This window comes from Zerene cesonia, chromosome 14, assembly GCF_012273895.1.
Source record: "Zerene cesonia ecotype Mississippi chromosome 14, Zerene_cesonia_1.1, whole genome shotgun sequence".
NCBI classification, from domain to species: Eukaryota; Metazoa; Arthropoda; class Insecta; order Lepidoptera; family Pieridae; genus Zerene; species Zerene cesonia.
The window spans coordinates 1,104,198-1,118,985 of NC_052115.1; the positions used below are offsets into that span (position 1 = coordinate 1,104,198).

At 36.0% G+C, this 14,788-nt stretch overlaps 3 protein-coding genes across 3 annotated transcripts in view; 2 read left to right on the plus strand and 1 right to left on the minus strand.

Moving 5' to 3' along the window:
- LOC119831634 (CCHC-type zinc finger protein CG3800) overlaps positions 1-671 on the minus strand; it is a 6,994-nt gene extending 6,323 nt beyond the window's left edge. The window contains exon 1 of the mRNA XM_038355069.1: positions 506-671. The gene's annotated coding sequence lies outside the window, so the exon portion shown is untranslated. The remainder of the gene's footprint in view (positions 1-505) is intronic.
- A 465-nt stretch (positions 672-1,136) lies between these two features.
- LOC119832096 (peptidylprolyl isomerase domain and WD repeat-containing protein 1) lies at positions 1,137-9,093 on the plus strand. The gene is made up of 12 exons (XM_038355712.1): positions 1,137-1,374; positions 1,861-2,021; positions 2,537-2,675; positions 3,079-3,166; positions 3,775-3,919; positions 4,168-4,347; positions 4,855-4,973; positions 5,232-5,424; positions 5,976-6,210; positions 6,898-7,086; positions 8,177-8,328; positions 8,625-9,093. Exons 1-12 carry the CDS (start codon positions 1,257-1,259, stop codon positions 8,766-8,768), a joined length of 1,863 nt encoding a protein of 620 aa, XP_038211640.1. The 5' UTR covers positions 1,137-1,256; the 3' UTR covers positions 8,769-9,093.
- A 2,648-nt stretch (positions 9,094-11,741) lies between these two features.
- On the plus strand, positions 11,742-14,033 carry LOC119832097 (transcription factor jun-D). The gene has a single exon (XM_038355714.1). It carries the CDS (start codon positions 11,864-11,866, stop codon positions 12,584-12,586), a length of 723 nt encoding a protein of 240 aa, XP_038211642.1. The 5' UTR covers positions 11,742-11,863; the 3' UTR covers positions 12,587-14,033.
- Positions 14,034-14,788: the final 755 nt, after the last annotated feature.

Genomic DNA, 14,788 nt, shown 5'->3' on the forward strand with positions numbered 1-14,788 from the left:
TATATTGTGTTAGATTATACTAACGCCAAGTCATTTACGTCCTTAGCGTCTAGCACGCAACTATACTTATTAGTTGTACTTTCCCACACTTGTATGACACTTAGATGCGTCACGAGCAAAAAGAAAAAGCTGATTACATGGCACTTGCGAAACTATCAAGCAAGACATGAACAAAGGTGAAATAGCGTTTTTGTTTACAATACATGAGTTATAGTGTTCTTTAATTACTACTTGAGGCGAACGCTCAACAATTACCTTAAATTTTAGTGGATCGCAATAACTGCTGTCAAACCACGTTCAATAAACAACCTAATATATAACATGACGTTAAATCGAAAACTTTTAATTTCCACAGTCCTTACACTGCAGTAACATGACGTTGAATCTTAACTCATTGTTGAATTTGATCAAAAATATTTTATACAAGTACGCGGTATAACACTAACCACGTGTAGAGTACCGGTAGCCGCGCATATCACACGTCTTTAATTCACTTTCCACTTACCGATTAGGTGTATATTTTCTTGAGCACTTAAATCACTAATAGAACTAGTTTCTTTTCAATAAAATATTGATGAACTTTACAAATTAGTCGTAATTTATGAAGCTATGTCTGCAAGGAAGCCAGCCACCATCACTACGAATTCGTAAAAGACATTTTGACCATAGACATAATAATAAAAAGTTTAGGACGCGCCATAACCATAACTTACTTGCCATATAAAGGACGAGACTTCCTTCGTTTTTACTTTTCTAAGGATACCTACATGAATTATCAGAGTTAATATCAAAAGTTCAACCCTTATACTCAATTGCATTTTAATCAACACAATATACGGATTAGCGTCTGAGTGTGAGACTGAAGTCCTGAAAGTTTTGACGACATCACATACCACGTGATCGCGTTATAAACAAAACACTAAACCGTAACAACAAATGTGAGTAAGTTGATCATTTTTGATGATATTTTACATATCATCATTTTTCAATTAGTTCAGAATGATGACCTAAATCACATTATTTAGGGTAACACGTATCTAATTAAAAAAAAAACTATAGCATAGGTATTTACTATCTCTACACCCGGAGTAACTGTCATAAAATCTTGTAATATAATGGAAGTGTCAATATTCTTATTTTTCTGACTTGTGTCATTAATGACATAAACGCTAAATGTGTTTTGAGTTTATTAGGGATGTTGTTTATTGAAATTATTAATGAAAGAAAATATTTATAGCAATTAGATCCCAAACAACATGTCAGAAGAAAAACGACCTGCCAGTCCAGAAGCGACCAAAGATGAAGAAGAAGGGGATAACTGGATTGGACCTATGCCTTCCGAAGCATCTCAACCAAAACCTAAAAAGAGAAAAGGTTTATATTTTAAACGTTCTTCATCTTCAATATTTGATACAAAACAACTTCTAGTGTACAATTTGTGTAATAACATCTTTCCCTATATATATAAAAGAAGGTATAACTAACAGTTGCACTATTTATATCTTAAGAACGGATTACTCGAAGTAGCTTAGCACCAGGAGACGGACATAGTAAAGTTTTTTCCCGGTAATCCCGCGGGAACGGGAACATGTGAGGAAAACATTGGGTCTATCTTTACTGCGTCTGCGAGCAAAGCCGCGGGCGGAAAATCTTAATATGCTAAAAAATGATGTCCTAATTTTTCGATACTCGTCAACTTAAATGTTTTGTGCTGTTTCGTATTATACTGCTGTTTTATCGAGCCACCAGCAACCCAAAATTTCAAATAACTCCTTTTATTGACATGATAATAAGCTGTTTCAAATGAAATAAGAAATGAAATGATAAATTGATTTGCATTTTTATTTTTAACATTTTCAGTGTTGGAGTTTGAATCTTTGTATCTCGAAAATCTGCCCTTGTCAGAGACATATGAGCGCAGTTACATGCACAGAGATGTTATCACGCACATAATAGTAACAAAAACAGATTTTGTCATCACAGCCAGTCAGGATGGACATCTAAAGTTTTGGAAGAAACAGGTAATGTTATCCTACTTCCTACTATCATATTTCATACTAATATTATAAATGTGAAAGTTTGTAAGGATGTGTGTGTGTTGGTACATACCTAAATTTGGTACGTAGACAGCTGGACAACTGGAATAACATAACTTTTTATCCCAATATTCCTAGACTTATGCGGGTTAAACCTGCTACGCTGAAGCTAGTAAAAAACGGCAAAGCTAGTAAACTTATAATCTCAAAAATATTTACAAAACATACAGTAAAAATAGTATGATTACTAATTAATTCAAAGTACATGGTAATGATAATAATTATAAATTAATTCTAACTGTATACTTCATTTAATTTGAGCGTACTACACATTAATAATATGGCCTGGTGACTGATGGGTTGTCAACAGAGTCATAGTAATAGGGTCCCGATTAACCTCTTGGGTATGGAACTCTAAAAAAGCTTTAATTATTATTGTTCTTAGAAGTCATTTAATATTGAATATTCAATAGAATTTAAGTTTCTTTCTATAATTGCAGGAGGAAGGTATAGAATTTGTGAAGCATTTCCGATGTCATTTAGCGCCAATTAGTCACATGTCAGCAAACAGCACAGGGAGCCTGCTGTGCACTGCATCCCCGGAGAAGACTGTTAAAGTGTTCGATGTTATTAATTTTGGTAAGTCTCCAATGTTCAAGGATTTTATAAAGCCTCAGTATCTGCTTTCAAAAAGTTATTGTTTTACATAATCTGTTGATACATGACTCTGTTTTTATTAAAACATTTTTTTAACAATTTTTTAACAGTTTTGTAATGACACTTTTCATTTTATTATGTCATATTATCTCAAAATAATAAACACTTTATAGAAAAGTTGGTTTTTCTTGTAACATTTGTGTTATTTTATTTACTGCCAATATTTATACCTTTTTGTCTAAATCACTATAACTTAAAATTTGTAGTTGTATTTACAAAATTATAATTCCTAGTAAATTGTTGTAGTTTGGTCCAATTTTATATTTAAAGTGGTTCAGAAATGATTTTGCTGAAAATAATTAGTCATTTATGTGTTTTATTTCAGACATGATAAATATGATCTCAATAGAGTTTGAACCATACTGCACAGAGTGGGTGCATTCAGCTGGTGATCCCATATCAGCTTTAGCAATGTAAGTATTACTTGTAGAGTAGATAACATGAGGGCAATGCAATATTAGACTCATTTCATTTTTTTAAATCTATTTGACACCAGACTTTATTTGAAATGAATATATTAAAAGCTTATTAATGCGATAACTGAAGAGATAGCCATACTATAAGGTGATATCACTAGTAACGCTATAGTACCTTCAAACAAATGTTCTGCATACACTCTTAAATTGAAATGCCTGTAACTTCTTATTCTTTTGTCTGATATAATTTTCTTTCCATGTATGTCATTATTTTAACCTAGTTTATAATAAGAAGTAATAAAAACAAATTGAAATACCCTATTGTTATAAAGAGTAATGTATGGAAAAAAAGGCTATTCAACCTTTATTAATAAAGGTCGACTGTTAGAGCTTTATCAACATTTCAATGAACTTCAGTCATTTAAAAGAATATAACTTTATTTGTGTCCTGTTCATTATCTACATATAGAAGAAAATTTTAAAATTTTCTTGCATTTGATTGAATGCAAAGCTTATTCATTTAAATTTGTTTAAAAGTCTTTCATTTCGAAAAGATTGTTGTTCCATGTTAACATTTTTACAATTTTATACTTATACTTCCACAGATCAGAAAAGAACAGCAACAAGATTCACATATTCGACGGCACACAGACAACAAGCACTCCCTTGCATACATTCTCATTGCACCAAAAAGATGTTGTCACCATTAAATACAATCCTGTGTTTGAAACCGCCGTGTCTGTTGATAAGGTATGACAAAGTATTTTAAAGATAAATAAGTTAACTATTTATTAAATCACAAGAAAATAGTGTGGATATAATTGTCTATGTGTTGTTTGTCAATAAAAAGCGTGTTTAGTGAATATTTATTTATTTTCCAAATATTTTATTGATAGAATATAAAGCTTAATTGAATGCACTATGTTCCCCATGAAAATCCATTGCGAAATTTTAAATATCTAAGCATACAAGCTTCAACAATCTCTTGAACATTTCAGGCAGGTATCGTAGAGTACTGGACTGGACCAAAGCATGAATATGAGTTTCCCAAAAACGTTCGTTTCACATCCAAGCTGGATACAGACTTGTTTGACTTCCTAAAGAACAAGACGTACCCCACTGCGCTTGCTTTCTCGCCCGATGGAAAGAAAATGGCTTCTATAAGTTTGGATAGGAAGGTAATATGGTCTTAATATATTTTGTTGTTCATTTTAGTTAGTAAAATATAAAGCAGACGTTTTAAAAACGGAAGACCCTCTAGCCGCATATAATAAATATTTATACATATTGTCGTACTGTTGATAATGCACAATTATATAATACTTCTATTTATCCAATGTACAATGATTACACAGTCTAATATAACATACAATCTAAACCATTTTGAGGAATAATGGTACAAAGGATACTTTTACCCAGGATAGTTTTAATAGCACACATACACACACACAATGTATAGTTAATAATCTTCTCTCTTCATCTTGATAAATATGTTGTAATCGTTTATTGGCTAATTGTTAAATTAAACACATTGTTGTAATGTAGTTAATGTGTAAAGCTATTGGATTACCAATAAACAAATAAATAAATACTTTTCATCCCGAGGCGCGGGCGGAAAGCTAGTGTCGTCATACGTATATATCGTTGTCATATGTATAACTTCTAACAAGCATCAAACCTCTCAGGTACGAATATTCCACTTCTTAACGGGCAAGCTCCACAAGGTGCTGGATGAAAGTTTGCAGCGCTACCAAGAGTTGCAGCATCAAACGCAGCAGTTGCCCAACATGGAGTTTGGTAGACGGTAATTAATTACTTACTATGTAATTTCTTGATTGGTTTTGTATCGCCTCAATGTTTTTTTCTGAATTTTACACTTACTAAATATTCTGTTATTAAGAAAGGGTCAAAGATGGTTCATAATATAATATTAGGAATAAAAAATTTTCCCGTCTGTCTGCTATGCTTTCACGGCTTAATATGATAAATATAACGCTAGTAATAAATAAATATCTATATCTATAAACGCTAGTAATAAATAAATATCCATGCATGCTTCCAGCATGGCAACAGAGCGGGAACTGGAGAAATCAGACGCGGCGCAACTCGCGAACATACTGTTCGACGCGAGCGGGCACTTCGTCGCGTACGCGACCATGCTCGGCGTCAAACTCGTCAACCTAACGACGAACCGGTGTGCAGCGACTCTCGGCAAGCCGGAGAACTTGCGCGCACTACACTTGGCGCTCTTCCAGGTGAGGTGGTTTTTTTTTTTAATTGAGGCAAAGGCGTTATGCTGGCCAATTTGTTTTTTTTTTAAATTGGGCTAAGGTGTATTGCTGGCCAATTTGTTTTTTTTTTAATTGGGCTAAGGTGTATTGCTGGCCACTCAGTTTCTTTTTTAATTGGGCTAAGGCGCTTTGCTGGCCAATTTGTTTTTTTTTTTTAATTGGGCTAAGGTGTATTGCTGGCCAGTTTGTTTTTTTTTTTAATTGGGCTAAGGCCTTGTGCTTGCCAATTTTTTTTCTTGGTCACATTTTTTTCATTGTCAATCAGAAAGATTTCAAATGAATACAAATTCATTCGAAAGCATTTGTCAAATAAATGAATAAAGATTATTTTGATCTACAAATTGAACAACATAAACTTTTACTGCTAATGTTTTTATATTCAAAATGAGGGAATGCAGTACTAATACTTGCGCCAAAGGCGACTAAACTGTTTTGTTGGTATATAATCTTGTTTGTGTTCATAAATAATTAATTTTTGGGCATTAATTGACTATAAAAGATTCTCTTCAAACCAGGGTCGCACGAACCAATCCAAAGTAGCATCTACACTCGAAATGGAAGGCTCGGAGAACCCTACGCTGCTCACCATCAAGATGGACCCCACTCTATTTTGCACGGCGTACAAGAAGAACAGGTTCTACATGTTCTCCAGGAGGAGCCCTGATGATGTCAAGAGCCCTGATGCTGACCGGGATATATTCAATGAGAAGCCGTCTAAGGAGGACATTATATCGGCTACAGAGGGACAAGGTACATCACTACTGCATTGTGCTAATAAGTATATAATAAAATGTGTGTTTTGTGTTATTAGATAACAAAGGCTAGGAATATAGTTTTGTAACTTGCTGATTTTGTCTTGTATAAGTCAAGTGAGATATAGTGTAGAGTTTATAATATTATGCTCTGACTACAAGGAGTGAGTCCCTACGTTATCTGGTCAGTAGAACCTTACTAATGTGAAAGGTGCTCTGGCTGTCTGTTTTCATCACGCCTAAACCATAAAAGCAATATCGATGAAATTGTACCAACAAAAATCGTTTGTGATCTAAGAAAAGACATAGGATATTATAGAATATTTTTCTATTCTTTCAAAATTTTTCATTTATAAAGCACTAGCTTCGCCCCGCGGTTTCACCCGCGTAAATCCGTATCCCGTAGGAATATCGGGATAAAAAGTTGCCTATAAGTTATGGCAGTTGTCCAGCTGTCTACGTACCAAATTTCATTGCAATCGGTTCAGCAGTTTTTGCGTGAAAGAGCAACAAAATCCTTACAAAATATCGCATTTATAATATAAGTAGGATTTGAATGCTATAAAACTAAAAATTAAACAAAGTTGTAGGATAGTTTTTAACCCAGAGATCCTTTGGCATCGTGGTGGTCCGTCCATATTTTCCTCTCGCTCAAAATGAACACCGCCGCCGTCCCCACATCCAGGTGTGCAGCGGCTGTACGAGCAGGCGATCATCCACACGTCGCTGGGCGACATCCACATCCGGCTGTTCGGCAAGGACGCGCCGCGCACCGTGGAGAACTTCTGCGGCCACGCGCGGAACGGCTACTTCAACGGCCACATCTTCCACCGCGTCATCAAGGGCTTCATGGTGCAGACGGGCGACCCCACTGGTGAGCCCCGCCCGGGAATGCAGTAATACACGCACGAAGTGGGCTTAATGTTATATATTACATCAAACTCACAACTCTTACTCAAACATTTATTTATTCAATAAGACTTCTAACGCATCATAAGCACTTTTGTCAAGTACCCTGCCATCATTTACTAAATTTATGGTTTTATTGTATGAGTTACTTTTACGAAACAGAAAACTTACTCCAAATAGAAGGATAATGTAGCTACTACTAACACACACACACTCACACACACTTTTCTTTCTATATACTAACATATTTATATTTACAACTTTATCATTAAAAATATATTATAAAATGGTCTGTGGGGTTTCGGCGCTGCGTGCTGTATTACAAGCCTTGGCTTAGTGCGGCAGCAGAGGCTTTCACCTATTTTTCGGATAAATTTTGTATTATATAACTCATTTATTTTTAAGCAACTAAAGCAACTTTTGCACATTTCACAATTTATCTATATAATAAATTAATACATCAATGGGAAATCTTCCATAGAGGCGTAAGGTCAATTGCAGACCTTACGCCTCTACAAATGGATTGCCGTCTTTGATACGGAAGGGATTAGGAAAAGATTGATGAGAGGAATAGAGGAAAGGGCTGGGAAGGGTAAGGAAAAGGATATGGGCCTCCGGTACATTCCATGGTACATACTTACTACGATCAAACTAACATTCAACACCGCCCTCTTTTGATCGTTTCTGTTTGATTTTCTTGATGCATCTCTCGTCAACCCGGGCTCGCTCAGAACAATAGCGGCATGTAAATTGTATGATTTATTTATTTATTTATCAACATCGCATTGGGTTCCTCCTGTAAAGGTATTTGATCTACACTAATATTATAAAAAGGAAGAATCCCTTTTTTTGATTGTTTGTTTGTTTGTAATGAATAAACTCAAAAACAACTGGACCGATTTTAAAAATTCTCTCACCAGTAGAAAGCTACAACTTCACTGAGTGACATAGGCTATATATGTACCCCGATCAAAGCCGAGGCGAACAGCTAGTTAACAAATAAAGAAATAAAAAAATTTGTAGAAATGACAATTGTATATATCTCGCGTCGGCAGGCACGGGCAGCGGCGGCGAGAGCATCTGGGGCGGCGAGTTCGCGGACGAGTTCCGCGCGCAGCTGAAGCACGACCGGCCCTACACCGTGAGCATGGCCAACGCCGGCCCGCACACCAACGGCAGCCAGTTCTTCATCACGCTCGCGCCCACCGTCAGTTTCCTCACTGACGTTTATTTATCCCATTCCCACTTTGCCTAGAAGCACTTTTGCCTATAAGCACTTTTGCCTATAAACAATTTTTCCTACATCTTAAAAACTGTGGATTAATGAAGCAAAAAACCTGAACTAAATCTGTTTTCTGATACTTTTTTTTCTCAACAATTTTTGAGAAATTTTAACAAAAAAATACCAATACATACATCGTCAAAACGTTTTGCATTTAGGTTAATAACATTTTTATTATTTTTTTATTTATTATTCATTAAGAAATAACATTTTTATTACAGCCGTGGTTGGATAATAAGCACACAATATTTGGTCGAGTTATCCGCGGGATGGAGGTCGTTCAAAACATTGGAAGTGTGAAAACCAATCCCAAAACTGACAAGCCCTATGACGACGTGAGAGTTATATCTGTTACTGTGAAATAACTATAATAAATTAAATTTTGGTGTAATTTATAAAATAATTTGTAAAAACAGTGTTCAAAATATATCATGGTTGTATTAAATGAGACTCTACATAGTGCTGTATTCGTATTTGCTAATGTCTTTATGAATCTTTGTGAAAAATAGTAAAAAATACAGTGAAACGAACGCCTTTTTGTCGTCGTATAACGCATAATTAGCTGAATATCGAAATAATTTTACACTTTTGATGAAATAAATTTAAAATCACAACAGGAAATATGTATTTCAGGAATAGGATGTGAATGATTTGATTGCTTTTGATTGAAAAGTTGTAATTAATTGTGAATAAGTAATTTTAATTTGTATGAGTAAAATATTTTTTTTTTAATAAAATATTTTCTAGAATTACTTGGTTTATTGGTCTGACTGATTTCAAATAAAGACAGCATCCTGAATTATTGCACCATTTTATAACAATTCCCTACAATTGCTAATCATAATGATTGAAATTTCTTTATTTCTTTGAATTATAAATATACGATGAAATTATTTCATAGAAAAACTTACCAGTCGTCATGTGAATATTTCGAAAAGTTATAAGAACTTTTAAATTTTCATTCAGAGGATGGCCTGATGATGAGAGTCATTCAGATATATAGGAATGTGTACAGGTTGATAATATACAATAGCACGATAGAAATTATTTCCAGTAACGTTATAATGGCGAAAAGTAAATATCGATTGCCCCTACAACATAAAACTACATTCGCAGTTGAGTAACCACCACTATAGAGAGTTCAGCGTTGAGTATCACGCCTCGATCTTGTGGTAAAAGCCCAAAACAATTGACAATGTCGTTTCTTTGACTGATTGCCACTCCCGCTCCCAACCCTAAGCGATGTGTACCATTTTTACAACGTAATATCACTTAAAATCGTATATTATGTAATAATATAAAAACCTGTAAACATTAAAATAGCTGCGCGGCAGCCTCTTAGTAGTTTCCCGAGTTGCTAAGATAGTGGTCGTATATATATATAGCTCAGACTCGTTCCTCCTACGTGCACCCTGCACAGTGGACTATTAACCAGTATAAACGTCTAAGTTGATCGATTGTATTGATAAGTATCGTGTGGTGTAACTACCCAATATGAACCTTATTGAGTTCAGACTTCAGATATCTTATGTTTTGTTTATTTATTAAAATTAAAACACAAAATTATGTTCTCACGCCATATATTGTTGACAGGAATAAAAATTCATTTTAATAAGAGACATCTAATGTCAAATAGAAGTACTGAATATAGCTATGTTTCCTTTCGAATACATACTGCTGATATTAACTATGTTTTATTTTATCTAACATTTAAAAAGAAAAACGTATTAATTAAAATAAATTTGAACAAATCAATTTTTAAAATACAACTTAATTTGCTATAATATTTAAAGAAATCCATTAAAAATAGCTTTAACACTTGAACGCTAACAATAGATGATCGGTAATAGAAATAAGTTCTATTTAAATAAGCGACATCTAGTATGAAGTAGAAATTTGAATTCATGTATGTGAAACATTTCTCTTGGAAAAAGTAGATGGCCCTTAAAATAATTAGTTTTTTCATTTTAATGAAAATTTAAGTACATTTGCGAAAACGCAAAATACGAATTACCTATTTTTCGTTATTGATATTTTCCGTTTCTTCATTAAACTTCATAACTTTTCCCGTTTGATAAAATTTTGATTTACACTAATTTATACGCATAGTTATTTACTATTTTGATTATTTTTATAAGGTATATCTAACTTGTTACGCAGTAGGTGCTTACTGGTGCTTCAATAAAAAGTCCCAATGATAAGTTTCAAACTTGATACAGATATTATCATCTATGATCATAAAAAAGGATACAATACTTAATTACTTAAAAAAATAATCAAATTCAAGGTCAAAATAATAACAACAAAGTGTTCCATTTATGAAAAATTTTAGATGCATTTTATTTTCCTTCTTATTGCTGGACTTTTATCTTTGAAAGCGAGAAGGATGTACGTGTCTCGCTCGCTCTCATGTAAACTATATGCCCTCCCCCCGCACGCCGCTGTCGTTTATTTCCTCGCGCCCGACAGTTTGGCGCGGCTACCCCGCCTCCGCCTCGCCTCCTATTGACTTCGTTTCCATTATAGCCTTTTGATATAAAAAAATAATGTCCCATTTTTAAAGCACGGATTAAGCAAAATAACTGTATATTCAGATTATAAAGTGGATGATTACATCAAGATATTTAAACGCGAAAGTTTATAAGTATGGGCGGATGTGTGGATGTCTGTATAGATGTTTGTTACTCTTTGACGTGAAAATAATTAATTGGTGCAGTAGGTACATAGGCTGTTTCTTACCCGGGTACCGTGCGACTGATGTCGCGGGTTACAGCTAGTATATTATATTGCATTGACTAACTAAGTATCTTATATTTTCTTCTTTGAGATGTTTTAATTCATTGTACTAATCACCCCTTAAAATTATTCATATTTAATGTGTATCAACTTTATTAAAATAATAAATAGAAAATATAACATTTCTCAACATAAATTCTGTATCACAATCTTTCAAGATACATATTGCCCATAACAGTCATACGATTCTTTGTAAAGAAAATGTTCCCACACTATTTTGAAACAGTATAATGTAATAAACAATAAACTCCTCCTCTTTCATTGTTAAACAAAGTAAGGATTAACAATTTATTTAAAAGCACAATTAAAATTTAATGCAGTAAATCGTTATCGCGAGCGTAATGGAAACAGAGCCGTCGATTCTCAGTAATCGCACCAAGTCGTAAACAGCCCGCTGTGGCCTCGCGCTTCGTTACGATCCATGTGCCCACCAATACCGTGCAAGTTTAGCGTCATATAGCGTCATATTGGACCAATAGCATGTCGAATATTTGACGCTAACGCTAAAAATAGCTTATCTGAGTCATAGAATAAAAGCAGTGGTTGTTTCTTGACAATGTTTAGAAACAAGTGGAACGCCAAGCGTAGTGGACGTGCGTTTTCGCATGAGAAAGTTTTGTTCGTGTAGTGAGTTCAGTGATACCGAGTTAATCGGTGCTAACACATGGTTCGCTCCGGCCACGGGATGGAGACCACTTTCTATGACGAGCAGTATCCCCTCAGCGGACCAGTGGAGAATTTGAAAAGATCACTAACATTGGATTTGGATTTCGGCAGAGGCAAGAGGCCGCGCGGGCCGCCTGTGCTGTCGTCGCCGGACCTGCAGCTGCTGAAGCTCGGATCCCCGGAGCTGGAGAAGCTGATCATGCAGAACGGCATGATCACCACCGCGACTCCGACTCCCGGCGGCCCGGTGCTGTTCCCCCCCGCGGCGCCCACGGAGGAGCAAGAGATGTACGCGCGGCCATTCGTCGAGGCGCTCGACAAGCTGCACCACGGCGAGCCCGCGCCGCTCGCGCCGCACGCGCGCATCGTGTACGCCGACCTCGACCGCCCGCTCGACAGGTATCCCACCCCGGTCGTCAAAGACGAGCCCCAGACCGTCCCCAGCGCCACTAATTCACCCCCGCTCTCCCCCATCGACATGGACTCCCAGGAGAGAATCAAATTGGAACGCAAGAGGCAGAGGAATCGAGTGGCCGCCTCCAAGTGCAGACGGCGGAAACTGGAACGCATCTCGAAGCTGGAAGAGAAAGTGAAGTTATTGAAGGGTGAGAACGCGGAGCTGGCGCAGATGGTGGTGAAGCTGAAAGACCACGTCTCGAGGCTGAAGCAGCAGGTGCTGGAGCACGCCAACGGCGGCTGCCACATCGACACGCACTTCTGAGCGCGCGCGCCGCCCTTCCCCACATTCCATGCTAGTCGCGCCCGCTCGGACGCAGCATACAAAGCAATTTGTGATCTTAATTTTATCGTGTAATATATAGTTAACTCTAGTGATAAGGTGATAAAAGATGCTCTGGTGTTAAGTCTGAGGCGGAACCTCTGCTCGTTCGAAGGATGTACTTAGCGGTTCACGAGTGTAGCTTCCTTTGTAAGTCGCAGTTTTATCGTTTTCCTTGTATCAGTATTGCGTCGTCTCATTTAGAATAGTGTAGAAACTAGAAAGGATAATCGTGCAACGTCATTGGACTGCAAACTGAGCGAGACTGATGCGACGTTGCCAGCTCTACGTTTATTGCTTCCCGCACCGCTGTGGTTTCGACATTTCGAACCGCCAAATTGGAATTTCCATTGTTCATTTGCGTTCAAAGTGACCTGACGGCGCGGTTTTATAATATTTTTGTCGTTTCGTTTTGCATGATAAACAGATGCACAATTTTATTAACTGAAAGAGAGGTCCGATTTGACAGGGCCGGATTGGTATCGGTGTGATAGAGAAGGATATACGGTAGAGCCGGCAACGGCGTATCACAAGTCACGAGCGGATGTTCTGCTAATTAAAATTCCGCCTGCGCCGCCCTCGCGGAATGGCGGCCATGTGTTCGGCAATCGGACGTTCCGAATCACGTTTTGTTGCACAAGGTTAACTTTTTCATCGCTTCGCGGCGCCTCGGTGCCTGATGAAATAGTTGATACATGCTGGATGATTACAAAAAAGCTCGTGTGAAAGACTGATCGTATGCGAGACCGAGTGAGTTGTAATTTGTGAGTGAGATTTATGAGTGCGAGTTCTCGTACGTGTGTCAGAACTGACCCGGTGCTCTTTAGAGGTCTTGTAACATGAGGCCGTCCGATTTTGATGGATGTATGAAAGCTGAGTGAACGAATGAGTTTCAATAGGATGGGTACAAGTGCGATGTATTTATTAGTGAGAATGATTAATTTTAGAATCAAGTAGCAATCTCGAGTGCCTACGCTTTGTAAACGGAAGCCTATAACTACGTTTTTATTGTTTTTGTTACCATTTAAAATGTGCTACAGTGAAATTGTTCTGTACCATTGTCTTCTTTAGGTACTTTAAGTAATTATACCAACTAACAAGTTGAATTGTTATTATATATTATATTGGGGGAGCTTGTTTGTAAATGTTGTTTAATATAGGTATTCGTGAAATGCACGATAGTCTGACAAGCGAACCCTTTTGTATTATTTTTATACAAAAAGATTTCAGAATGTTAACAATAATTTGTAAGTTTATAAATGCTAAAGAACAGTTATAACTAAAATAATATATTTCTATAAATTTAACAAAGTATATTGTTTTATACTGAACATATTGTATGATAAAAGAATGGAGAGAAATAAATTATGAAGATTATTATACCATTTAATATTCTCTTTTATTTATCCCAATTATTATGGAGCAGTAGACGGTAAACATTTGATTTCGTCCACTGCAAAACAAATACACAGTATGACACAATTAGTATTGTATTGTGTAAGAAATATAACCCCTTTAAAATAATGCCGTAGAGATTCAATCGAAATTATAATAAACGTAATCATTATTCGTTATTGTCTATTCAGATATCACGCCCACAAAGTGTGACGTGAAATAAGAAAGTGACAGACGAGCGTATGCCAACTGTCATTGAATTAAACTTACATTTCTTGCTATTGCATCGTGTGACGCAATTTTAATGAGTAAAAAATGTAATAAATTACAGCACGTGTGTTTTCTCCTCTGTAAGCTGTAAGTAGGCCAAATATGTTCTGAGGAGTGATATAGGGGAAAACAAGTGATCCTAGAGGGAAATTAAATGATCCTCAACTAGAAACGAACATATATGCAACATGTACACCAATAAACAAATTTTATTTTCAATATTTGATTTAGTTTGACTGTATTTTACTAGTTCTGATAATAAATTACGTCTGTTATTCAACATTGAATAATATATTTTGTTCGGTTTGTAATAAAGGTTAACGTACTTTTCAGACTTATATAATATGCACGGCTTACCTAAATAAATAGCAAAGTTTATGTAATAAGAACCATATGATCATTATATCTTCATCATGATTCTTGAAAATGAAAGAAATTGCGTATTCGGCCTGATTCTTATACTGTCAAGATGACATTTCA

Excerpts from the sequence above, each read along its gene's own strand:
- LOC119832096 (XM_038355712.1), top strand. The coding sequence starts at position 1,257 with ATGTCAGAAGAAAAACGACCTGCCAGTCCAGAAGCGACCAAAGATGAA. Across the intron at positions 3,920-4,167 it reads CCGCCGTGTCTGTTGATAAG|GCAGGTATCGTAGAGTACTG; the intron begins GTATGACAAAGT and ends TGAACATTTCAG. Across the intron at positions 8,329-8,624 it reads TCATCACGCTCGCGCCCACC|CCGTGGTTGGATAATAAGCA; the intron begins GTCAGTTTCCTC and ends TTTTTATTACAG.
- LOC119832097 (XM_038355714.1), top strand. The coding sequence starts at position 11,864 with ATGGTTCGCTCCGGCCACGGGATGGAGACCACTTTCTATGACGAGCAG.